Below are 27,597 nucleotides of genomic sequence, written 5' to 3'. Positions count from 1 at the left end.
CACAGCTGCCCCACAGTAACGTATTTAAATCATTTATTTCAGTATTTAAAGCCTTTTTATACTTTGGGGTAATTTAATTCACAGCGATGCATCATATTCTACAAGATCATCTTATGTTTGCAGCAGTGTTGTCCTGTGAGAGCCATGTATCTCTAAAAAGTCAACCTTGTTTTCAGCTTTGTGACAATGCATTTTCCAGCTGATCCAAGATGGTTTTCAAAAAGTTTATTTAGCTCGAGAAGTCAGAGAATTTTCTCAACACATAAAGGAACTCTTCATTTTATCATAAACATCAAAAATCAATACATCTGGAGATACATGTACTGTAAAAATGTAAAATGAAAGCTAATACAAGCTGTCAGCTGTCGACTGCGCAACACTGATAGATGAATACTATCCATCTATTCATTTTCATCCGTTTATCCGAGGTTGGGTCTCAAGGGCAGCAGACCGAGCAAAGCACCCCAGGCGTCCCTCTCTCCAGCAACGCTTTCCAGCTCCTCCTTGAGGACCCCGAGGCGTTCCCAGGCCAGATGAGACATGTAATACCTCTGATGTGTTCTGGGTCTGCCCCAGGGCCTTCTACCAGTGGGACGTGCCTGGAATACCTCCAACAAGAGATGCCCAGGAGGCATCCTGATCAGATGCCCGAACCACCTCAACTGGCCCCTTTCGCTCTACCCACAGCTCCCTCTGGATGTCTGAACTCCTGACCCAATCTCTAAGGCTGAGCCCTGCCACCCCACCGAGGAAACTCCTTTTTGGCCGCTTGTATCCACGATCTCATTCTTTGGTCATTACCCAGAACTTATGACCACAGGTCACTACCCACTACCCAGATAAAGTATTCAAATAATTTATTTAAGTAAAAGTAAAATGTATGAAAATACTCTACACATTAAAAGTTCTCAAAATGTCTGTAAAAGTACAGAAGTATCAGCAACAACATTTACTCATGTGAAGTACTCGTACTCGTACACGTCGTCCTCCGCTTATCCGGGTCGCGGGGGGGCCTGCCTCAGCAAAGAAGCCCAGACAGTCCTCTCCCCAGCCACTTCCGTCAGCTCTTCCGCGGGAACCCCGAGGCGTTCCCAGGCCAGCCGGGTGATGTAGTCCCTCCAGCGTGTTCTGGGGCGGCCCCGAGGTCTCCTCCCGGTTGGACATGCCTGAAACACCTTCCAAGGGAGGCGTCTGGAAGGCATCCTTACCAGATGCCCGAACCACCTCAACTCGCTCCTCTTGATGTGGAGGAGCAGCGACTCTACTCCGAGTCCCTCCCGGATGTCTGAGCTCCTCACCCTATCCCTAAGGCTGAGCCTAGCCACCCTGCGGAGGAAACTCATTTCGGCCGCTTGTACTCGCTCGATTGACCGGTAAATTGAGAGCTTCGCTTTCTGGCTAAGTTCCCTCTTCACCACAATGGACTGGTTAATCGCCTGCATCACTGCTGACGCCGCCCCAATCCACCTGTCAATCTCCCGTTCCATCCTACCCTCACTCGTGAACAAGATCCCGAGATACTTAAACTCCTCCACCTGAGGAAGGACCTCCCCCCTGACCTGGAGTGGGCAATCCACCCTTTTCCAGCTGAGGACCATGGCCTCAGACTTGGAGGTGCTGATTCTCATCCCAGCCGCTTCACACTCGGCTGCGAACCGCCCCAGCGAGAGCTGGAGGTCACTGTTCGATGGAGCTAGGAGGACCACGTCATCCGCAAAAAGCAGGGACGAGATCCTCCCGTCACCGAACCTGACGCCCTCCACCACTCAGCTGCGCCTAGAAATTCTGTCCATAAAAGTTCTGAACAGAACCGGTGACAAAGGGCAGCCCTGGTGGAGTCCAACCCTCACCAGGAACAGGTCCGACTTACTGCCAGCCACGCGAACCAGACTCATGCTCCTTCGGTACAGGGACTGGATGGCCCTTAGCAAGGGGCCACCAACCCCATACTCCCGGAGCACCCCCCACAGGATGCCCCTGGGGACACGGTCGTAAGCCTTCTCCAAATCCACAAAACACATGTGGACTGGTTGGGCAAACTCCCATGCCCCCTCTAGCACCCTGGCGAGGGTAAAGAGCTGGTCCACGGTTCCGCATCCGGGACGAAAAACCACATTGCTCCTCCTCGATCTGAGGTTCAACCATCGACCGGACCCTCTTCTCCAGCACCCTGGAGTAGACCTTACCGGGTAGGCTGAGGAGTGTGATCCCCCTGTAGTTGGAACACACCCTCTGGTCCCCTTTCTTGAAAATGGGGACCACCACCCCGGTCTGCCACTCCAGAGGCACTGCCCCCGATGTCCACACAATGTTGCAGAGGCGTGCAGCCAGGACAGCCCTACAACATCCAGAGCCTTGAGATATCCAGGACGAATCTCATCCACCCCCGGGGCTCCACCGCCTCGGAGTTGTTTCACTACCTCAGCAACTTCTGCCCCAGAAATTGGACGACCCGCCCCCGAGACCCCCGTCTCTGTTTCCTCACTGGAATACGTGTTGGTGGGATTGAGGAGCTCCTCAAAGTATTCCTTCCACCGCCTGACAATGTCCCCAGTTGACGTCAGCAGCTTCCCGCCCCCACTGTAAACAGTGTGAGCAAGTTGCCGCCTTCCCCCCCTGAGGCGCCGGATGGTTAGCCAGAACCTCTTTGGAGCCGATCAATAGTCTTCCTCCATGGCCTCACCGAACTCCTCCCACGCCCGAGTTATTGCCTCAACGACTGCCGCCGCTGCACTCCGCTTGGCCCGCCGGTACCCGTCAGGTGCTTCTGGAGACCCACAGACCAACCATGCCCTGTAGGCCTCCTTCTTCAGCTTGACGGCTCCCCTCACCTCTGGTGTCCACCAGCGGGTTCGGGGATTACCGCCACGACTGGCCCCAGTGGCCTTGCGACCACAGCTCACAACCGCCGCCTCGACAACGGCAGGGCGGAACAAGGCCCATTCAGACTCAATGTCCCCCTCTGCCCTCAGGACGCGGTCGAAGCTCTCCCAGAGGTGGGAGTTGAAGATCATCTGGACAGGTTCTTCCGCCAGGCATTCCCAGCAGACGCTCACTGTTTGTTTGGGCCTGCCAGGTCTGCGCGGCGTCTTCCCCCACCATCTGATCCAACTCACCACCAGGTGGTGATCAGTTGACAGCTCTGCTCCTCTCATCACCCGAGTGTCCAGAATATATGGCCGCAGGTCAACTGATACGACTACAAAGTCGATCATTGACCTGCGACCTAGGCTGTCCTGGTGCCACGTGCACTGATGGATATCCTTATGTTTGAACATGGTGTTAGTTATGGCCAAACTGCGACCCGCACAGAAGTCCAATAACTGAACACCACTCGGGTTCAGATCGGGCAGGCCGTTTCTCCCAATCACGCCCCTCCAGGTCCCGCTGTCATTGCACACTAAGCGTTGAAGTCCCCCAGCAGAACAATAGAGTCCCCGATCGGGGCACTGTCCAGCACCCATCCCAGGGACTCCAAAAAGGGTGGGTACTCTGAACTGTTGTTCGGTGCATAAGCACAGACAACAGTCAGGACCTGTTCCCCGACCCGAAGGCACAGGGAAGCAACCCTTTCGTCTACCGGGGTAAACCCCATCGTACAGGCAGAGAGTCTGGGGGCTATCAGAAAGCCCACCCCAGCCCTCCGCCTCTCACCCGGAGCAACTCCAGCGAAGGAGAGAGTCCAACCCCTCTCAAGGACTAGGGTTCCAGAGCCGGAACTATGTGTCGAGGTGGGGCCGACTATATCTAGCCGGTAGCGCTCAACCTCTTCCACAAGCTCCGGCTCCTTCCTCGCCAGAGAGGTGACATTCTGTGTCCCAAGAGCCAAGTTCTGTAACCGAGGATCGGACCGCCAAGGCCCCCGCCTTGGTCTGCTGCCCAATCCACATTGCACCGAACCCTTCTGGATCCCTCTGCGGGTGGTGGGCCTGCAGGGGGACGAGCCCATGTAGCTGGTTCAGGCTGGGCCCGGCTGGACCCCATGGGCGAAGGCCCGACCACCAGGTGCTCGCCCACGGGCCCCAACCCCAGGCCTGGCTCCAGGGCGGGGCCCCGGTAACCCTCCGGGCCGGGTACACGTGTCCTTGTTTGTATCCATCATGAAGGGTCTTTTGAACCGATCTTCGTCTGACCCTTTGCCCAGAACCAATCTGCCATGGGAAACCCTACCAGGGGCAAAATACCCCCGACAGCATAGCTCCTAGGGTCATTAGGGCACTCAAACTCCTCCACCACGATAAGCCCTCTGGTCCAGTGGTCTACCCTTTGCTTGGAGATTGAACCTTGGTCCTCTGAGCGGAGAAGCAAAACTTTTCCACACCACCATTCCTCTCCATCCATGTTACACACCAGATCAGCAGACCAGTCCAGCCAAATTGAAACCCAAATTCTAATCCTAACCCTAACCTTACTATTACATTATGGACCAGTACTTAAATGTTGTCATTGGTCTGTAACAATTGATCATGTTTTATAAACTGATCATACTCTATATTCTGTATGTTAAATCTTAATTTGAAAAGTAACTACTAATTATAGCTATTGAATAGATATAGTGAAGTAAAGAGTATAACATTTCAGCACTTTTCACCGGACACATCCCCTTTGTATTTGCATTTGTCCATGTGAAACAGGTATGCACAAAGTATTTATTTAAAGTAATCAGAGAAGATTGGTGGAGGTCTACACCTCATCTCCAAACATTGTTTTTTCATTCAACCCTTTGAATGGGAGAATGTTTTCTGTGGGTGAGGTCTGCAGCACATGACACTGTTGTACATGACTGTTTACATGTGTCAATATTTAAATATCTTCCCGAGGTGTATTTAATGTGAGAGACAGGAGAGGCACATTAACCCACACAGGCAACCGTACCGTTCAACTGAGATGACCTTTGGGTGAGTCTCTCATGTTTTTTATAGAAGAAGGGTGACATATTGTCTCTTTTACACTTAATTTTGAGAATATTATTTAACTTCATACAATTGTATTTAACACTTAGTGTTATTATGATGTGGCACTTTATTGTAAGTTTATGTTGCAAATTTAAATCCAGATGTGTTAAATAAAAAAGTAAATAATTTAAATATTATGTACATCTCGATGAATGTTATACTTTCCTGTAACTTTTAAAGGTCCCTCATTATCTGGAATCATGATGAAATTGGTAATGTATGACTTTTCTACAAATTAGATTTACATGTTCTGTATGTTCAGTGTCATTGAAACTTCTTTTATTTTCCATTTTCTCTAAAAGATCAGTGTTGCCATTGTTGCAGGACTGTTTTTTGGTAGGTTCCTCTCAATAACTGCATGATGACACATACAATTTTATCACATTTTAATTAGAAATATACACAGCCACAGTATAGGCTTTATCATTTTTCTGATTACTTTTGCCAGAAAGCAACCAGCAGTCCAATGGTGTGCCTTATGCAGTGGGACCGACTTACAGTACACAGTAAGTCAATGAAGTCTGATAATATTCACACCCCAACATGCACTATCTCTGTGAGTGTGGAAAAAATAAAACCTTGTAACTCCAGAGAATGAGCAGAGCAAGTCTCTGTTACATGCAGTTAAACAAACTGAATGACACACAAGTCATGTTCTGTAACACTTAAAGAGCAGTGTTAAGCAGATTACAACTTTTATTTTCACACTCACATTTCATCTGTCTTTGTATTTCTTTGACATTTGACGAATTGTTGTTACTTTATTTCAAAGTCAGTACTTTTTTCAAAGATGCTGGACAGACTGGTTCGACAGAGACAACCCCTCTGGAAATGGAGACTGGGAAAACCTCTCCAATCTTCGCAAAGAGAACCCAGGGAAGATCTGCGCTAAACCACTGGGTATTGAAGCCAGAACTCTACTTGGACTCAGTCCAGCTGCAGCAGGGGAGATTATTTACAAGTAAGGACTGAAATACTTTTGCATGTGTTGAAATTTAAATTTTGACCTGATGATTAAAAGTTAGGAGATCACCAAACCCAGGGGATCACCTAAATTGGAAGAGTTCATCCTCTGGGAACCAGGATTGTCTGTAGGAAATTTCATGGCAACCCATTCAAACTTTTTGGCGATATTTCAGACTGAGTTGTGGACTGACCGACAAACAGAAAGACTGAGAGACTGACATTGGCATCATTGGAGCTGCGCCAATCAGGCTGTTCTTTTTCTTTTTCTTTTTTCTTTTTGTATGTTTTCCTACAAAAAGTACTGCATCCCAAAGTCATACATAACCCACATATTTGAAAGACTATGATTATGTTTTGAGAATATTTTGAGAACTTATGATTATTATTATTTTTACTATTATTAGGGCCCGAGTGACGACAAAGTTGTCTGTGAGGACCCTATTGAAATCGCGCTGTTTATTATTATTAGAGCCCGAGCACCTAGCGGTGCGAGGACCCTATTGAAATGCAACGATTTTTTATTATTATTCTTCTTCCTCCAAATGAATTGCCTTTTTGGGAGGCTTAACATACCCAAAAACTCATGAAACTTTGCAGATATATCAGAACTGGTGAAAAATTTGATATTTTAAGGGTCTTTAAGGGTGATATTTTAAGGGTTATCAAAAGCTTGAGTTTTCATCAATGCGTGTGACCGTGGGATGGCGTCAAAGTTAGGGGTCTCGCCACTAAACAGGAAGTAGTTTATAACTCCAGCATACATGGTCCAATATTTCCCAGACTTCACAGGATTGATGCCAGTCCCGCCCTGAACACATCTACATGTCAATAATTAGAGATAAATATTGCGCCCCCTACTGGCAACAGGAAATGTCATGTTTTAGACTTTAATGTACATATCCTACAGACTTGACCAGATCCATCTCAAACTTGGTGAAAAAAGTCATAAGACGTTGATGACACTTCATTGTGGAAACTGTGAGTTTTCATCGAAGGGCGTGGCCACGGCCTGGCGGCAAACTTTGATGTTTCACCATGATGATAAACGTTGCTGTAACTTGACTCCATGTGGGAATATCTTGCCAAAACTTCACACATATGATGACAGTCCAGCCCTGAACACATCTACAGAGGAATTTTGAATCACCGCCATAGCACCACCTACTGGCAACAGAAAGCTACTTTATACATTGTTTGATGTCCCTCTTCTAGCAGGTTAATCAGACCCACCTCAAACTTGCTGGTCTAAGTCCTTAGACCTTGATGATGCTTAAAAATGAAGCTTTTGAGTTTTCATCAAACGCTGTCACCGTGGCGCCGCCTTGTTCGCCATCAAACACGATGTTGTTTTGAAGGGACAAGGGATGCTTGAAAACTCACCAAACGTGGCATACACATCACAGGTCACAAATCCTATTGTCTGATGTGATTTTTGTGCTTTGATGCACCAAGATGGCTCAACAGCACCCCCTAGAATCTTTCAATTAAGCAGCCCCCAAAGCTGGTTTGACCTGCATGTATGAAACTTGGTAGGCACCTGTAACACTCTATTACATACAAAAAAGCCTCTTGAAGCCATGCTCCAAACCCAACAGGAAGTCTACTATTTTGAATTTACCTATGCCACTGAGCCCATTTCCAGGGCTTGTAAATTAACAAACTTGTCCTACAAATTTAATCAGATTTGCTCCAAACTTGGTGTATGTAGGCGTGACTATGTTGTGACCAAAAGTTATCATAGGATCTGCCCAATGTTGAATGGCGCGCCCACTGCCGAGCGTTGAATCTTGAGGTCTCGCCATGAAAAACTAAATTGCTGTAGCGTTAGCATAAATGGTCCAGTCTCCACCAAACTTCACATGATTCATATTAGTCCCGCCCTGAGCACATTTTCATTGCCATATTTCCTGATACTCATAGTGCCACCTAGTGGCGACAGGAAGTAGGTCTCATCAAACACTTATCTTTAGATTTATCTGAAAGTTACATGCTGTGGTGTATATTTGATGTATAAAAACATGATGTATGATTAGTGCATTCTCCAACTCCCTCTAGTGGAAAGAGGAAGTGATACAAAATGTAAAATATGTCATTCCTGCACTGTATCAAGGATATGCAAAGTCACACATGCATGCGATGTCTAACTTTGACAGAAATGAACCAACGTGCCAGAAGGCTTCCTGCCAGCCCACCCGAGTTGCGTGAAGGTGCGAGGGCCCGTTCATCGCTGCTTGTAGCTTTAATTATTATTATTATTCTGCGCATATAATCCCCAATTTGGCCCCTTTCCCAAATTCAAAAACTCATCAAATATGGCACACGCGTTTGGTCTGGCGAAAAATTTTATAATCTATTGTCATCCTGAATTTCCACCACTAGGTGGCGCTATAATCAAGGACAGTGCATTTTGGATTATAACTCCCATATTCTTTGTGGCACATTCAAAAACCTTGTATCCACGCCTTCAGTGAATTGTGCTGAATCTCGTGACATAGGCCACGCCCATTTCCGCCTAACTTTTTTTTTTTTTTTGCAAATTCGCAAAATGTCGCAAACCTACTTTTTCAAACTCCTCCTGGGCAATTTCACCAATTTGCATGAAACTTTGCACACAGCATCTTCTGACAAAAAGTTATTAAAAGAATTTTGATATTCCAAAGAATACTGAAGTTATTAAATAGCAGCTTCCTGCAGATTTGGTACAAAACAGGAAGTGTTGCATATCTCCACAATGGTGTGTTGGAATGATATGAAACTCAATTTAGTACTTCCCCATGAGCCCCTGAGGCTCTGTGCAAAATGTCAGGCGATGATCACAAGGTGGCGCTCTTTAAATTGAAGTATTTTATATCTCCACATCAGTTGCTCGGATTAACACGAAACTTAGAACAATTATTGTCAATGCCCTCCTGAGGATATCTGACAAAGGAGTTACTGATCTGCCACTAGGAGGCGCTGTGGTGGCAGTGTAACTTAATATTTGGCACTGTGCCAACACCATAACACTTATGGAAATGAAATTGATAGGGGTGGTAAAGACTGGCTCCTGTAACTCACACACCAAAAATGACCAGCAGGTGGCACTATTTTCAATGCAAAAGCGTTTTTGGCCCACAACTCCCACATAACATGTCGCACATTTTGAAACTTTATATCTCAGTGTTCCCTGAATTCAGCTGAATTGTGTGATGTAAGGCACGCTCACTTTTGCATTAAATTTCCATTTGCAAAATTGCGAACAATGAGAAACCTACTTTTTCGAACTCCTCCTAGGCGATTTGACTAATTTGCATCAAACTTTGCATGAAGCATCTGTGGACCCTCCTGACAAAAAGTTATTAAAAGAATTTTGTTTGTCCAGAAAACGCCCAAAATATAAAACAACAAATTCCTGCATATTATTTTCAAAACAGACAATCTTTCATATCTTGACCAAATACAGTCGGATTACCACAACACTTTTGCTAATTGTGTTCCATGGCCCGACAAGGGTTTGTGCGAAATTTGGTGCAAATCGGCCAATAGGTGGCGCTCTGGTGGCAGTCTAATTAGTGTGAATGGAAGTAAATTGGAAAATCTTCAAATCCTCTTCAAAACTCATCGACTTTCAACCTCTTCTTGTCCCTCATACTTTGAGCTAGAGGCACCATGTCAACTTTTGAAGAGTCAGAAGACCTTGAACGCATTAACCGTACTTCCGTAAAAAACCGTAATCTTTATTTCGGCCATGACCAATATTCTTTTGTTTATCAACACTGGTTGATAACTATCTTGCCACCAGGGGCCTGTATCATGACGCAGGATTAAAGTCTTAGCCAGGTAACTTCAGGGTTAACCCTGGGTTTTCGGTCTCACGAAGCCGGTTCAGTTCTTATCAGGGTAGATCACCATGCTAACTAACTCTGAACGGCTATCCTGCTCCGGAGCAGGGTAAGGTCAGGGTTGAATCTGATCCTATAAAATGCACCACCCACTGGCCAATAAGGTGTTTGGAAAAAAAATAACTCTGCTGACAGAAATGCAGCCCAGTCATGACGGGAAGTTTAATTCATTTGATTGATTTTGATTTGAAAGTTTATTTTGAGAAAGCAACAACAACAGACAATGAAAAGATTGTTCAAAAAGGAGTGGAAAGAAGTCGAAATTTCATAAGAAAGAAACTGATCATTTGTGGACACTTAATAGCACCATTAATTAGTGCCAACATTTTGTTTTGTTGGAGGAAATGATCCCTGTTAAAGATAATGGGCTTAATTGACAGCTTTGCTGCTGGAAATGTTGAAAGTAGCCTATCATGTCTACACTTAATGGTGTTTGAGGGATTTTCCTTTTTGTTTTTTAAAGAGGGAGACTAGGTATATTTTTGCGCAGCTGTTAATTTAACACAGCTCAATATCAGGATGATTTTATTCAGACTTTCAATTTGGTGTAGATGTGATTTAATTGTGGCGTCAGCTTTAAGCTTTATTGTAGCATATATAACGTTATGGCAAAGAAGACCAATTTATCAGACGCAATGATGTTAGACGATAATTGTAATACACGCAATTCATCTGCGCAGAATTGATTTCATGGGATTCAAGGGTGTGATCAGTGTCAGATGTACAGGTACAGGTACTGTAGCTACTTGAACCAGTGATGAGTCATTTAACCTACACATAATTTATTTGCTACCTTGTTTTGTCTTGATTTTTCCCTCTCTCCTCCTCTTTTTCTTCTTTCCTTACCTGTTTCTTTTTCTTCTCTATTATGTGATTTCAATGATGTTTTGACGGGAGATTTCTTTGATAAGCTTTTAGTGGCTTCTAACCTCTACGGCACTTTTCTTTTTTTAATCTTGTAAATGTTATACTGTCTGTTTTTAACATTATGTGCAAATAAACTAATCTAAACTAAAACTAAACATTATTCATCCCGTTATGCGTTGCCATGCATGTTTCCTCCTCCTGCAGCTGCCACAGTGTTGGCCTTTTCTGTAATGTTGCTTTTCTCCTCCTCATATTTTAGTAGAATTAATTTCTGATCCTCACATGAGAAATACTTTTTTCCTCACATTCGGCGCTCTGTGAGGACGCTCAGTGACGTTGAGTGACGCCCAGTGACGTTGCGCTTCTCTCATGATTGTGATTGGTCCACTGCGTGCGCGTTCATGGCTCTTGATAAGGCAACTCTGGGTTGAGTTACCGAGTTGATATCCAGCGTCGTGATACCGATTATCCTGATTGCCATTGTTAGGGTTAGTCAACCCAGGATAGGTCTGGGTAACCCAGGAAAGGTTGATCTTGCTTTGTGATACAGGCTCCAGTTGACACTCCATCAAACTTTGTATGACAAGACCAGCGCACTTCACCTTTGCGCACCCAGACAACTGTAGCCTAATTATGCATGTCTGACAGGGTAGTCACCATATACATTCAAGGGGACACGTGCCCCCCCCCCCCCCCCCAAAATTTTTGTTTACTGCAAACAAAGTGGCATATATTATCTTGGAGGACATCATTGTACTTGGTTGGCTATTTTTCTATGATCTTAGATGTAAATATTGCATGTTTCTTTCAGGTAAATCACATTTTTGACTTGTGAATGAGTCAATGGAATTTCTTGCAATAATGAAAAAATACTGGCAATCATGTCCGCCTGGCACAAACCTCAGCGCACAAATATTTATTGTGTGGCAAGTGGAAACAGCTGGCATATGACGCCTGCTTAGGGTGTGTAACCATCTTTATCTATGGAAGCCCATTTTCGCCAGTAATGGAAAAAAAGAAATTGCTATTCCTAATCAAAATTGTGAGAGAAAAAGTCATTATTACTAATGTAGCCTAGTTTTAAAATTAATTTGTGGCATGTTGTCTTGTAAGGTGTGTGGCATCACGGTGGCTGTAGATGGGACAGAGGATGAGATGATTCGCTGTTTCAAGGCAGGACAACTAGTACACTGTGGTGTAGTCAATAGTAAATATTGGTGATTTACAAAAACACCAAAAACTATTTTTACTGTTAATGTAAACGTTGTTACTATAAATAATACAGTACTTTCTTTGTAATACTATATAGAAAATATTCATTTTTACTGTAAATACAGGTTTACATAAATATTTCTGCTGTTTAAATTAAAAAAAATACAGTATTTGTATTTTCAAATTTGGCTGTGATTTTTTTTTTTTTTTTTTTTTTTTAATTTTTTTAATTGAAAGCCTCCTTCAAATAGTAGCCTGCCCCTATTTGTAGCCTGGTCCCAAACTATTATTTTGTTAATAGTAGCCCCGGCTACTATTTGAGGAAATCTGTATGTATGTAACATACAGTCACTGGCCACTTTGTGTACACCTGTGTAATCTAATGTAATCCAGTAAAACAACTATACCATGATTTTTTCCCTGAAGCTTACAAATTTTCGGTTATTGTTGACATCGTCTAGAAAGTGGTGACTCTACTTTGTTTATTATTGAGGTCATAGTGAATGGTGGTGGTGTACTGAGGTGGCCTCCTAATTTTGTCTAATTGAGGAGGACAAAATATTAGGTCAGGTCAAGAATGGCAAGCTCTTACATCTGATAGGGCCATCGCCCATGGGGGGGACAAAATGCCTCTATAGTCCCCCTTGAAATTTTCAAAAACCCCTCCCCATAGGAATTTTCTTGGAGTAGGAAGATGAAACGTCACACCACGTCAGGTTTAACTTACTCTGAGTTTTCACATAACCACTTCAGTGATGCGTGCTGCTGGCCCCCTGCGTAGACGCGGGAGAGCGAGGGCCCGGTCACAGCTGCTTGCAGCTTTAATTTTGTATTTGCTGTCTCATTTATAAACCCGCTGAAAGCCTGACCCACACTGCTGACCTGTGGCGTAATATAGTATGCGGCACAACTGCGCTTATGCATAGGAATACAGATATTAAATGGTTGAGCAAATGTAGTGCCAAAGGACAGGGCTGTCTGACAGCAAGGTAAAGTGGTGATAATATTCTAAACACAGCATCCAATTGGACAGATTTTTTTTAGGTAAGACCTTTTTTTTAAGGGGTAAAAACAAGTTTTGTGGAAAACCCTCATCCAATTCATTGCTGAGTTTCTGGGGTGCTAGTTTCATTAGCATCTCCAAACGGGAAGCACACAAAAGCTTTCTACTGTTTGAAATACAGTGACTATTGATAAATACCTTATACAGCCCCATGTCAAAAAATCCAAACTTTCACTTTAAGTGGATGCAGCTATGAGATTATTTTTAGTAAGTGCCACTCTGTGTTTCTTTTTTCAGGAGTGACACAACTTCAGGATTCATCTGCAGAAACAAGGACCAGTGCAAGAAGAAAGGGTGTAGTGACTATCGTGTTCGTTTCAGCTGCCCCATCTCTTTCTGTAATGGAGAAGGTACGTATGAGCAATGTTTGGAAAGATACACCTTTTGTTTTTACGCTCACACTTCATCTACCTTTCGTAAGTGCTAATATCGTAGGCAACTGGACTTTCTTGCGTTTCTTGAGGATGTTTCGCCTCTCATCCAAGAAGCCTCTTTAGTTCTAAATGACTGGTACGAAGTTGCAGGCTATAAACCCTGTGTGGGTGGGAACCCTTGCAGAGTCGTTGGGGTCACGTGAAGAAGCTTCTTGGATGAGAGGCGAAACGTCTTCAAGAAACGCAAGCAAGTCCAGTTGCTTATGATATTAGCGCTTACGATTACCATGACCTTTTTTTATGTTTGGCCAACCTCAACATGTGCAATTCTAGAAAGATTGTGGCTATTTTTTATTTTTTTTTTTCCACATTAAAGATCCTCGTCCAAAATGCTGGACAGACTGGTTTGACAGAGACAACCCCTCTGGAAATGGAGACTGGGAAAACCTCTCCAATCTTCTCACAGAGAACCCAGGGAAGATCTGCTCTAAACCACTGGCTATTCAGGCCAGAACTCTATCTGGACTCAGTGCAGCTGAAGTAGGGGATGTGATTCATAAGTGAGTTTTGAATGAGTATGAATAATTTGAATGAATTTAATGCAGTGATTCATATTGCATTCTACAAAATGGGTTGCATTGGCTTTACTACTGTATGTGTTTGTTTATCTGGTGAGACCCAACATGTCTCCACTGTTTCCACTTTTCACATTCTGTTCTGTTCTATTGATCAGCCATGTGCTAGGTACCAATGAGCATCAAAAAATCACAGCACATTGTAAATGCTAGTCTCTGTGAAGCTGTGCTTATGAACAGCAGTTGTTTGCCCCATCTGCAAATGTGACAGTGGGAACATACTGAAATTGGGATTGTATAAAGTTTACAATATTCGCTATCTTCATTTAGTGTGTAAGAGTGCTAATGTTTGCTAGTCACACTAAACACATAATACAACCAAGACTGATTGGAATGTCATCACTTCTGCGGGTGTTTAAATTTAAATTTGGACCTGATGATGAGACTAGATTAAAAGTCAGGAGATCACCAAAGTCATTACACCACATCGTGACAGGGGCATAAATGTCTGAATCATATTTCATGACAGTCCACCCAATGGTTGAAGAGACATTTCACTTAAAACAACAAATGTCTCCTCCATGGTGGTGGTACATATAAACACAGGGGATCACCGAAATTAGGGGAACTCATCATCTGGTGACCACAATTGTTTGTATGAAATTTCACTCCATGAATATGGAAATATTTTAGTTTGTACCAAAGTGGTGGACCAAACTACCAGCAGAAAGATTGACAGATTGACACTGCCATCCTTACAACCCTGCAGATAGCATGGCTGAGAAAGAAAAAACAACCTTGAGTGGATGCATCCACTAGATTATTTGAGTGCTACTCTGTGTTTCGTTTTTCAGGAGTGACACAGCTTCAGGATTCATCTGCAGAAATGAGGACCAATCCAAAAACACGATGTGCAATGACTACCGTGTTCGTTTCCGCTGCCCGTCTTCGTTCTGTGATGGAGGAGGTACTGTATTAGCACATTGATGTGCATTGTTAAGAAGATTACATATTGCCTTTTTACATTCACATTTCATCCATCTTTGTGGTGATATAGATATTTGACAAATCAGAATGTGCAATTCCATAAAGATTTAAAATGTCTTGTTACTAATTTACGTTCAATGAAAGGCCCTGGTCCAAGATGCTGGACAGACTGGTTTGACAGAGACAACCCCTCTGGAAATGGAGACAGGGAAAGCCTCTCAAAACTTCGCAAAGAGAACCCAGGGAAGATCTGCCCTAAACCACTGGCTATTCAGGCCAGAACTCTATCTGGACTCAGTGTAGAGGAAGCAGGGGATGTGATTCATAAGTAAGTACTGAATTAGTTTTGCAGGTCGTTGCATTTACATTTTGACTTGATAATGACCCTAAATCAAAAGTGAGGAGATCATCAAAGTGGTTACACGACATCCTGAGGGGGCATAAATGTCTGAACCAAATTTCACAACAATCTACCCAATAGCTGTGCAGACATTTCACTTAAAACAACAAATGTCAACTTGATGGTGGTGGCACAGGAAACCCCAAGGTACCAGCTAAGTTAGGAGGATTCATCCTCTGGGGACTAGGATTTTTTTGTTTAAAATTACATGTCACGTAGGAGAAGAATAATGCCGCAGATTGTCTTGTTGAGGTGATGGCGATGGAGTAGAAAACTGGAACGCCGCACACTCAGCTCCAAGTAAAAAAGGAATTTTATTTCGGACAACGTTTCGGCACAGGGCCTTTGTCAAGTCTTAACACACGAGACACCAAAAGGAGTGGCTGATGAAGCCTTCTGTGAGCACACCTGGTGTACACACCTGGTCTGCATTTGACACTAATCACCTGCATGTTTGACACCAGAGAAGTGAATAAATCAGCTGATTGCAAAACTCACATCAGAGATCAAACATCACAATCCATATAAATACAATCCTATCAAAATATCCATTTCAGAGAAGAAAAAGGAAGTATGCCATACAAAACATTCTGCACAGGATCCCAATATACAATATTTACAGAAAAGAAGAACAGATCAGCTGCACATCAACCTATAAAAAGGCATCATTAGCAATATAAGCTGTACCTGGTCTCTGTCACTAGAGCTGACACTATTTATCTAGAGCAAAAAGTTATAGAAAACATTTCAAATCGTAATCAACATTCAGACCATTTGGTGCCAGAGTGTTCAAATAGTGTATGTAGAAATGTTCTCTCCTAGTTAAGAGGTTTTCTAAATTACCACCTCTTCCAGGGAGGGAAACCTTCTCAATACCTATGTATTTCAATGAAGCAACAGGATTATTAGCTTCCACAAAATGAGCAGCCACATGATAATTAAGATTTTTGCATCTGATGGTACTACGATGCTCCGCGATTCCCTGCTTGTTTTGCCTACGTAGGTCTTACCACAAGGACAGGTAATCAGATAAATCACAGATTTTGTGTGGCAAGTGATGACCCCTCTAATGGGGATAGGTTTACCAGAATGTGGATGTCTATAGGTACTACATCGGTAAGTATAATTGCATTGAGCACAAGACCCACAGCATCTGTTACCATCCGGGATAGGTATAAGTAATCTTTGGCTAGATTCCAAAGTGGGGGGCCAAATCTGATCTTAGTAGATAGTCTCTTAGATTGCTACCACGTTTAAAGACCACAAGAGGGGGATGTGTATAAATTTGATGAAAATTAGGGTCAGACTGAAGGATGTGCCAGTGTTTCTTAATGATACCTTCAATCTTCTGTGTTTAGAATACTTGGTGGAAAAAATAATAGAAGATTTTTTATTTTTTATTTTCCTCTGAAACAGATCTGGTCTGGCGTTGATACGATCCACAGCTGAATTAATTTGAGTTGACTTGTAACCTCTTGCACCGAATTTTTTCTTCATCTCAGTCATGTTTTTATCAAAATTAAACTGTCTGCTACATAGCCTCTTAACCCTGCAGAACTGACTGTAAGGGAGGCTGTTTTTTAAAGGGAGAGGGTGACACGAAGCAGCTCTAAGTAGACTATTGCGTGCTGTAGGTTTAATGAAAAGGTCAGTGTAAAGTGTGTTATTCTCACGTATGATCCACAAATCAAGGAAGCTAATACGATTGGAATCAAAATCCATGGTGAACTTAAGAAAATCAGAACAATTATTTAAATAGTTGAAAAATGTTTTCAACTGGTCAACACTGCCTCGCCAGAGAACCCACACATCATCAAGAAAGCGTTTCCATACCACTATGTTGTTTTTGAAGATGGTATTATTGTAAATGTACATCTCTTCAAAAAAAGCCATGTACAAATTAGCAAAAGAAGGTGCAAAAGGGCTTCCCATAGCTACACCTCTGTTTTGGAGGAACCAGGTGTCTTGAAAAATGAAATAATTACATGTGAGAATTAATTTTACAAATTCTACAAGACAAGTTAATGAAGGAAGAGAGCTGCAGTCCCTTTTAGACAGAAAATGATCCATGGCCATAATGCCTCCATGCCTCCATCATGAGGGATAGAGGTGTAGAGGGAGGACATGTCAAAAGTAGCGAGAATCAGTTCATCCTCAGGAAGAGGGTTTAGAGAATCAGCAATAGATAACATGTGATCAGTGTCTTTGATGTAAGAGGGAGCCTATTCAGCTAGAGGTCTGATGTGAAAGTCAACATATTGTGAGATGGATGACGTCAGCGATACACAATCGGGCGGCCAGGGGGTTTTTGCAAACTCTTGTGGACCTTAGGTAGAGTGTAGAAAGTGGGGATTATAGGATGTTCAATTTTTAGGAAATCAAGTTCTTTTTTGGTTATTTCACCCTCTTGAAAAAAATGGTCCAGAGTGTTGTAAACAGATTCCTTGAATAATTGTGTGGGATCGCTAGACAGTCTCTTGTAGAAAGTGTCATCAGAAATTTGTCTTAAACGGTCTTCAGCACAGTCAGACTTATTCAAAACAACAGTAGCTCCTCCTTTATCTGCTGGTTTGATTATAATAGAAGTGTTGGCTTGTAGATCTTTTAAAGCAGTAATTTCATCTGTTGTAAGATTACTGTAGGGATTACAATGTTGTTTCAATTGAAGGGCTACGATTAATAGGGGGACTAAAATAACTTTTAGCCCGAAATGGTGTCTGTATAGCTGTTGAAGAGGGAAAATTTTGTTGCTCTGCTGATTCTAATGTGTCAGAATTAGACCTACTGAAATATTCTCATAATCTAATGTTACGGAAAAACTTAAAAAGGTCAACTTGTAAGATAGTCCCTTATTCGAAACTGACAAGTGTGAGGCATTTAATGTCTTACTGGAGAGATTGAAGACTATCAGATCCTCTGTTGTTTGTTCTGGGACCGGGTCGACGGCCTCTGAGGCGTTGATTGTGGTCTCCAACGGCCGGCGGGTTCTTGTTTCCTCTCCGGATGCGGCATTTCGTGGACGGCCTCGACTTCGCTGTTTTGTAGCTCCTCATCGACTGTTGTCTAAAGAACTGGAGCTGGAGGTAGATGACAGTTGATCAAAGGAGGATTGGTAGTCATCTCGTTGCGCCGTTGTCGGGGTGTTCGTCGTTCAGGGTCTCTCCAAACATAGACATAGCCCTTCGTTGAGTCTTTTTTGTCTCTGTTGAACTTCTTGATTTTGATTTCTTTAATTTCTCTGGAAAGTTTGTCCTGCATTTCACAGTTGGCTTTAATTACGCCATTAAATTCAGACTCAGTCATTGCAAGGCGTAAGGATGCAGTTTTATCATCAATGGCCTTATCAATATCATTCAGATCCCGTTTTAATTGATCAATGATAAAAGTCATTAAGTCCAAGGAGCATTTATTTATGATGGCACACCAACGATCACAAAAGTCAGTGGTTCTGCTCCCCAACATTGGTTCTTTTTGCCATCTTAAGCCACGGGGGATGATGCCCTGACGCACATAATCACTGAGTGTTACCATGTGTAGAAAAGTTCTTGTTCTCCGTTTAGATAGATTGTTCAGTTCAATTTCAGAGTTTCCACAAAACGGAACATCAAACAGCGATTCCGTGGTGAGAATGTCATCTCGTTCCCTTTGACTGAAAGCAAAAGTTTCTTGTCTCATGCCTGCAATTGCTGAGTCCGACACAGGCTGTGTCTCATTTGGCATCTTGGAGGTCGGGTGCAGTTGACTGGGGACGTAATACGTAGGAGAAGAGTAACGCACACTGCAGATTGTCTTGTTGAGGTGCTGGCGATGGAGTAGTGTACATACACTATTTGAACACTCTGGCACCAAATGGTCTGAATGTTGATTACGATTTGAAATGTTTTCTATAACTTTTTGCTCTAGATAAATAGTGTCAGCTCTAGTGACAGAGACCAGGTACAGCTTATATTGCTAATGATGCCTTTTTATAGGTTGATGTGCAGCTGATCTGTTCTTCTTTTCTGTAAATATTGTATATTGGGATCCTGTGCAGAATGTTTTGTATGGCATACTTCCTTTTTCTTCTCTGAAATGGATATTTTGATAGGATTGTATTTATATGGATTGTGATGTTTGATCTCTGATGTGAGTTTTGCAATCAGCTGATTTATTCACTTCTCTGGTGTCAAACATGCAGGTGATTAGTGTCAAATGCAGACCAGGTGTGTACACCAGGTGTGCTCACAGAAGGCTTCATCAGCCACTCCTTTTGGTGTCTCATGTCTGTTAAGACTTGACAAAGGCCCTGTGCCGAAACGTTGTCCGAAATAAAATTCCTTTTTTACTTGGAGCTGAGTGTGTGGCGTTCCATCTTTTTTCAAGTTTTTAAAATTTCATGTCAACCTGTCCCATGATTGTGGAGTTATTTCAGTCTGCACCAAATTGATGGACCAACCAACCACCAAAGGGACTGACGGACTGACAATACCATCCTTAGAGCCAAGCCAATATCATGGCTAAAAAAGCAAACACTAAAGTTGATGCATCTATTAGGTCATATTAAGTATGTACTATTCTGTATTTCCTTTTTTCAGGAGTGACACAACTTCAGGATTCATCTGCAGAAACCAGGACCAATCCAAGAAAAAGAAGTGTAATGATTATCGTGTTCGCTTCAGATGTCCTTCGTCTTTCTGTGATGATGGAGGTACTGTATGAGCACATTGATGTGCAGTCTTCAGGGGATTACACCTTTTGTTTTTACATTCTCATTTGATTGGTCTTTGTATCTCTTTATTTGCAATTGGACAAATCACAACAAGTGTGCATTTCCATAAAGACTTTAGGAGTCTCATGACCATTTTATGTACAATGAAAGGCCCTGGTCCAAGATGCTGGACAGACTGGTTTGACAGAGACAACCCCTCTGGAAATCAAGACAGGGAAAGCCTCTCAGAACTTCGCAAAGAGAACCCAGGGAAGATCTGCGCTAAACCACTGGCTATTCAGGCCAGAACTCTATCTGGACTCAGTGTAGAGGAAGCAGGGGATGTGATTCATAAGTAAGTACTGAATTAGTTTAGCAGGTGTTCAAACCTAATTTTGATGTGATATTGACACTTCATTAAAAGTCAAGATATGGTTTCTGTTATTTTTGCCATCCTTAGAGCCAAGCCAACATCATGGCTTAAACAAGCAACCACTTAGGTTGGTGAATCTATTAGTTCATTTTTAGTAAGTGTCACTCTGTGTTTCTTTTTTTCAGGAGTGACACAACTTCAGGATTCATCTGCAGAAACAAGGACCAGTCTAAGAATAAGAAGTGTAATGATTATCGTGTTCGCTTCAGATGTCCTTGTCTTTCTGTGATGATGGAGGTACTGTATGAGCACATTGATGTGCAGTCTTCAGGGATTACACCTTTTGTTTTTACATTCTCATTTGATTGGTCTTTGTATCTCTTTATTTGCAATTGGACAAATCACAACAAGTGTGCATTTCCATAAAGACTTTAGGAGTCTCATGACCATTTTATGTACAATGAAAGGCCCTGGTCCAAGATGCTGGACAGACTGGTTTGACAGAGACAACCCCTCTGGAAATCAAGACAGGGAAAGCCTCTCAGAACTTCGCAAAGAGAACCCAGGGAAGATCTGCGCTAAACCACTGGCTATTCAGGCCAGAACTCTATCTGGACTCAGTGTAGAGGAAGCAGGGGATGTGATTCATAAGTAAGTACTGAATTAGTTTAGCAGGTGTTCAAACCTAATTTTGATGTGATATTGACACTTCATTAAAAATCAAGATATGGTTTCTGTTATTTTTGCCATCCTTAGAGCCAAGCCAACATCATGGCTTAAACAAGCAACCACTTAGGTTGGTGAATCTATTAGTTCATTTTTAGTAAGTGTCACTCTGTGTTTCTTTTTTTCAGGAGTGACACAACTTCAGGATTCATCTGCAGAAACAAGGACCAGTCTAAGAATAAGAAGTGTAATGATTATCGTGTTCGCTTCAGATGTCCTTCGTCTTTCTGTGATGATGGAGGTACTGTATGAGCACATTGATGTGCAGTCTTCAGGGGATTACACCTTTTGTTTTTACATTCTCATTTGATTGGTCTTTGTATCTCTTTATTTGCAATTGGACAAATCACAACAAGTGTGCATTTCCATAAAGACTTTAGGAGTCTCATGACCATTTTATGTACAATGAAAGGCCCTGGTCCAAGATGCTGGACAGACTGGTTTGACAGAGACAACCCCTCTGGAAATCAAGACAGGAAAGCCTCTCAGAACCAAAGAGAACCCAGGAAGATCTGCTAAACCACTGGCTATTCAGGCCAGAACTCTATCTGGACTCAGTGTAGAGGAAGCAGGGGATGTGATTCATAAGTAAGTACTGAATTAGTTTAGCAGGTGTTCAAACCTAATTTTGATGTGATATTGACACTTCATTAAAAGTCAAGATATGGTTTCTGTTATTTTGCCATCCTTAGAGCCAAGCCAACATCATGGCTTAAACAAGCAACCACTTAGGTTGGTGAATCTATTAGTTCATTTTTAGTAAGTGTCACTCTGTGTTTCTTTTTTTCAGGAGTGACACAACTTCAGGATTCATCTGCAGAAACAAGGACCAGTCTAAGAATAAGAAGTGTAATGATTATCGTGTTCGCTTCAGATGTCCTTCGTCTTTCTGTGATGATGGAGGTACTGTATGAACACATTGATGTGCAGTCTTCATTGGATTACACCTTTTGTTTTTACATTCTCATTTGATTGGTCTTTGTATCTCTTTATTTGCAATTGGACAAATCACAACAAGTGTGCATTTCCATAAAGACTTTAGGAGTCTCATGACCATTTTATGTACAATGAAAGGCCCTGGTCCAAGATGCTGGACAGACTGGTTTGACAGAGACAACCCCTCTGGAAATCAAGACAGGGAAAGCCTCTCAGAACTTCGCAAAGAGAACCCAGGGAAGATCTGCCCTAAACCACTGGCTATTCAGGCCAGAACTCTATCTGGACTCAGTGTAGAGGAAGCAGGGGATGTGATTCATAAGTAAGTACTGAATTAGTTTAGCAGGTGTTCAAACCTAATTTTGATGTGATATTGACACTTCATTAAAAGTCAAGATATGGTTTCTGTTATTTTTGCCATCCTTAGAGCCAAGCCAACATCATGGCTTAAACAAGCAACCACTTAGGTTGGTGAATCTATTAGTTCATTTTTAGTAAGTGTCACTCTGTGTTTCTTTTTTTCAGGAGTGACACAACTTCAGGATTCATCTGCAGAAACAAGGACCAGTCTAAGGATAAGAAGTGTAATGATTATCGTGTTCGCTTCAGATGTCCTTCGTCTTTCTGTGATAGAAGAGGTACTGTATGAGCACATTCATGTGCAGTGTTAAGATACTAATGCAACATGGATTTCTCCTTCTATTCCATTGTCCGTGTGCATATAAGCATTCATTTAGAATGGTGCCTTGGTGCCACAGTTTCCCGCCAGTCATCCAGCCTCCCTGCAGTGTGCTGGACCAAGTGGTATGACCGGGACGATCCCAGTGGAACAGGGGACTGGGAACTTTTGAGTACCCTGAAGAAAGAAAACCCAGGACAAATCTGTGACAGCCCTCTGCAGATTGAGGCTGTTACCACTGACGACATGACCCCAGCCGTCTCCACAGGGGAGATCTTCTTCAGGTAAGTTGCCTCACAGGGAAGTAATAATATAATAAGAATAATAAATAGCTTCTACTTAAAGACGAAATAAAATGTTGCATTACAACAATTTTCTAGTGAGACTGAAATAATCTTCATATTACATAGTACATGAGTACATAAAAAACTAAACATTGTCAAGGATAATTGAGTCTCAGTGTCCTCAAATGAGCTGATAATAAAGTTCCAGTGTCTTCAAACAAGTACTTCCTAATTAACAGTGTCTTAGTTTGTTACTGTTGCTAAAATTGGTCAAATTTGTTGCCATATCAAACTACATGCATAATTAATCATAAATATACAAGTTTCAACCATAAGATGTGATCAAGTTTTGAACCTTGTCCACTTTTGTGTCGGGATCAGCTGCAGACTGACTTGGTAGAGATGGTGGCCATCTTGTTTTTACATGGATGAGTGTATTATGTTCTTACTACCACTAGATGGCACAATGAAGTGTCCACAAAGGAGGACAGCAGGTCTAATGCACTCATATGAGGACACAGGGTCTTAGGAGGATATGCATTCACTGAATAAAGATTATGAAAACAAAATGCACTTTTCTCACTAGAAATGTTTTCTAAAAGGCATTTTAATATTGAAACTCTTAAAACATTGCATTTTCCACTGAAATTGACATGAATGTCCACCATTTTTTTGTTATCACAGAAAGACACCTAGGAGTCATGTAATAGGGATTCAGGTCAAGAGAAAAAATCAAGCCTAAAAATAGATTAATAAATAATACATGGGCATTTCAGTATTTCAAAGTCTTTATTAGGGCTAGGTATTGGTACTCAATACCTTATAAGGTATCAACCAAACAATACCAAGTAGTATTGAAAAATCCAGTCCAGTGATACCTGCATCAACCCTTTACGTGTCAGGGGTCTGGTGAAGTCGAACATGGTGTTATTTGATGGAGTTTGCATATCAGTGTGCTGAGATACCACCAAAATGTTGGAATTATGGCTATTGTAAAACTTTGATTTAAGCCAAGCCCCAATTAAATGTCAAGCTCCTTTCACTAACCAGGTTTGGCAACATGTCTCAATTAGACGCCAGGTCTTGTTGCCATTGGTGCTGTAAAGCAGTTTATTTTTGTGTTATTTCTTTGGACATAAAACCTCTTAAAGCCCACTGGGTTGTCAGCTATATACCCGCATGAGCTAACATTTGCTACAGTAGCTGCTAAGATCGTGCATACAAATATGTCAGCTGAACTCTTTAGAGTTTAAACTTTTGTCAATTTTGACATGCTAGACATCATTAGCTTGGTTAGATTCTCCATAATTTAATCGTTGAGTTCATTAACACTGAAACCATGAGCACCAAAGTATAATTCATTCAGATTTACCAGCATGGTAAAAAGAGAGCAGAAAAAAAGGGGGTGACTCCTAACCTCTGAAGCCGTACCCTACGGCGTAGCCTGACGTGCACCTCCCCAGAAACAAACACGTTGCAGCAACGCAGACCTCCTGTCTATCTTTGTAAGCTGAAACCATTTCCCTCAGTGGAAACGAAGCCTTTATTTATTTTAATTTTACAGATGAGAAACAATAAATTGCCAAGACAATAAAGCATTCACAAAAATAGCATTTTAAGTCTTGTGTGTGATTTATCCTGACTTCATATGAAATCTCTGCTTGTCGCTAGGCTCATTTATACATACATACATGCATACAGTGCCATAGGCTTGTGTAGCAAGTGTGTAGGCTATGGCGTAGGCTCTGCATAAAGCTGACGCACAAGTATAAATCTTGCTTAAGACAGTGAATTCTGAAACAATCAACAACAATGTGTTGATACAAAATTATAGACATAAATTTCAAGGAAAAAAAAACTCATTAAGTGAAGGAGTAAATAAAAGCCAGAGTGTGAACTGTGAGGAGATGCTCTATGTTGTTGTGTTGGTTGTTTCTTAGGCTGCGGCACTGGTCACATTAGGCACTGACATATTCTGCTGCATCTGTGGCGCTGACATTATTTTCTCCAAGTAGATGTTGCATTTCAGTCTGGTCAGAGAGTGAATCAAAATCCTGGAGTATACATTTAGTTTTTGTAAGGAACATTGTTCTGATGTCTTCATATGTGCTGCATTGTAGCAGGAAATGTTGCTGTGTCTCCACCTGTCTCTGAGGACAGAGCTGACGCAGCCTGTCTTCTCTAGACACAGCCAGGTCTGCCTGTGTCTGCCAGTCTCCCTCTCCGCCTCCCTAACAGTGTATAAGGTTGGCGTGGATAAACTGTCAGCTGGAGCTCATTCAAAATAATAATTCATAATTGATATGGTGTTAGATAGCCCTTTTTTTGTTGTTGTTGTTGTTGTTGTTGTTGTTGTTGTTTGAAAGTCCTTCTCATAATGGTTTAAATAAACAATTTGATAGTATTTCACGTCTTTGAGCAAAGGGTCAACATTATTGTGACCCTTTGCATTCTCATGAATGTAATATCTCAAGAACACCTTGAGGGAATTTCTTCAACTTTGGCACCAACATCCACGTGGACTCAGCATTGTACTGATTAGAATTTGGTCATTGGGTGTCCGTGATAAAGTTCACAAATCATCTGCCTGTGCAAAACATGGACTGATCCAGTGCAAAAGAGTACCCCATGCTCATTTCAGGAAGGTTAGGCTCTCTAGGATCTATAAAGATGTGAACCCAACTTGTGACAGGTGTAGCCAAGCAACAGTGAGCCACGTACACATGTTCTGGTCTTGTCTTGCATTACAGATGTACTGTGGAGAAATCTTTAGATCACTGTCAAGGGTTACTGGAAATCTGTTGAACCTAATGCTTTGTTTGGTGTAACTCCACCCACAGTACTACTCTCTTCCCATGAGGGAGCTGTTACAGCCTTTGTTACCTCGCTAGCCAGATGCTTGGTGTTACTCAAGTGGAAGTCCCCAATACCTCTTTCACACACCTTATGGATAAGGGAAGTCCTTCATTTTGTCAGACTGGAAAGAATCAGGTGCATAATGAGGGGCTCCCCGAGGAAATTTTGCATGATGTGGGATCCCTTTTTCGAGTATGTACGAGAGCTGGACTTTTCAGATATCCCTGAATGACTGATCATCTATTTCACAGACATTAAATTGTGATGTGACAGGCAGTTGTCCGACCAACAACCGTTATATTACGTTTTAGTATTTAGTGCTATTTTTTTTTACCATTTAACGGTAAAACTTAATACTTAACTTTTTTTCTTGTGTTACTATTGGATTGACCAAATATTACTGTGTCTTCTATCTGCTCTATTTTGGAAATTAAAAATTATGTGGAAAAAAAAAAATAATTTGATCATTGAAGGTCAAAGATCAAGGTCACTGTGACCTTAAAAATGCGTTTTGGCCATCACTCAAGAATTAATTTGCTAATTATGACAAACTTTTACACAAATGTCTTATAGGATATATGATAAATGATTTTATATTCAAAAGGTCAAAGATCAAGATCACTGATCTTAAAAATGCGTTTTGGCCATCACTCAAGAATTAATTTGCTAATTATGACAAACTTTTACACAAATGTCTTATAGGATATATGATAAATGATTTTATATTCAAAAGATCAAAGGTCAGCTTCACTTTGACAACATAATGTTCTGCAAAAACACTTCTGGCCATTTCGCAGCGTCAGAACGTCAGAAACAGAAGAGGTTACATGTGGTCAGATACTGAATTGGTGACTGTAATTTTGGGTGCCCACTTCAAAACTGGACTGATTGTATAGATCTTTTGTGCTGCCGGGGTGAAGATGTGTGTGAAGCATTCATGTTTTCAGTCACATTTTTAATACATTTCTGGATTTAGTGATGTACCCCATTAAAAGGAAGTTCTTGTTTGATTTAAATATTGCTTTAAATATCATACTGATTCACTGTTTGGAATCATTTTTCAGCTACAGCCCAATTAAGGGATTTGTTTGCCGCCAAGAGGACCAAAAATCCCATAAGTGCCGTGACTACAAAGTTCGATTCAGATGCCCATGCAAATGATGACGCTCTGACTCCACAGCCGACGCAAGAAGCATAAGAAGAGACAATGCTCAAATTTATCTCACTGAAATTTGTCTGATTTTTCTTACAGTGCTTGATGAGAGAAGTATAACAGGCCTTTTTCACAGCAGACATTTTGACTTATACAAAAAGCAAAGATGTTACAAGTAACATTAACAACGGCTCTGTTTTATTCAAGTGTCCCAGTGAATCATAACAGTGCGAGTGAGTGCGAGCCAGCATGTGTGATACCAGCCTAAGCAGCTAAATGGAATCCATCCATAGTTAACTGTATTATTTACGCCCGTGCTTTTCTCAACATGACAAGCCAAAATATCCCCTGTAGGAAAAGGCCTATTATGTGCTTTATCAGGCTATCTTTTTATTTCTATTGAGTATGAAATCATGGTGCTGTATTGGTAATTAATCAACTGTAAGCGGCAATAAAACCACTAATAAACAGCAAATCCCTTTTGTCATTACATTGTACTCATAACAACTCTGACCAGCTTATTAGGAGCATACTCATGAGCTCACAGGCTTTCATGAAGTTATGATTTGGTGTGAGTAATGCAGACTCGTGTTTTCAACAGATGGTGGGAACTAATATACAGA

General features: G+C 41.9%; 1 protein-coding gene across 11 annotated transcripts; it reads left to right on the top strand.

The window, feature by feature from the left end:
- Positions 1-27,449, top strand: LOC125897487 (uncharacterized). 11 transcript variants are annotated; one of them, XM_049590836.1, is made up of 17 exons: positions 1-15; positions 4,821-4,898; positions 5,136-5,167; positions 5,258-5,291; positions 5,404-5,461; positions 5,746-5,916; positions 13,182-13,294; positions 13,695-13,878; positions 14,748-14,860; positions 15,025-15,208; positions 19,855-19,967; positions 20,808-20,991; positions 21,195-21,307; positions 22,141-22,324; positions 22,528-22,640; positions 22,761-22,965; positions 26,886-27,449. In XM_049590836.1, exons 3-17 carry the CDS (start codon positions 5,156-5,158, stop codon positions 26,980-26,982), a joined length of 1,878 nt encoding a protein of 625 aa, XP_049446793.1. In that variant the 5' UTR covers positions 1-15; positions 4,821-4,898; positions 5,136-5,155; the 3' UTR covers positions 26,983-27,449. The 11 variants fall into 11 exon arrangements, with proteins under 11 accessions (XP_049446793.1, XP_049446797.1, XP_049446802.1 ...); XM_049590840.1 differs by lacking the exon at positions 20,808-20,991 and adding an exon at positions 20,139-20,322; XM_049590839.1 differs by lacking the exons at positions 1-15; positions 21,195-21,307 and adding an exon at positions 21,857-21,969 and having other exon boundaries at positions 4,807-4,898.
- Positions 27,450-27,597: the final 148 nt, after the last annotated feature.

This window comes from Epinephelus fuscoguttatus, linkage group LG11 (assembly GCF_011397635.1).
Source record: "Epinephelus fuscoguttatus linkage group LG11, E.fuscoguttatus.final_Chr_v1".
In the NCBI taxonomy this organism is placed as follows: domain Eukaryota; kingdom Metazoa; phylum Chordata; class Actinopteri; order Perciformes; family Serranidae; genus Epinephelus; species Epinephelus fuscoguttatus.
The sequence above is the reverse complement of the archived record's forward strand: the minus strand, read 5'-3'. Positions and strand labels throughout refer to the sequence as shown.

What these genes read in the sequence shown, in the direction of transcription:
- LOC125897487 (XM_049590836.1), top strand. An exon ending in GTAGGGGATGTGATTCATAA is followed by an intron (nt 13,879 to 14,747) that starts GTGAGTTTTGAA and finishes TTCGTTTTTCAG; the next exon opens with GAGTGACACAGCTTCAGGAT. An exon ending in GTCTTTCTGTGATAGAAGAG is followed by an intron (nt 22,641 to 22,760) that starts GTACTGTATGAG and finishes TTGGTGCCACAG; the next exon opens with TTTCCCGCCAGTCATCCAGC.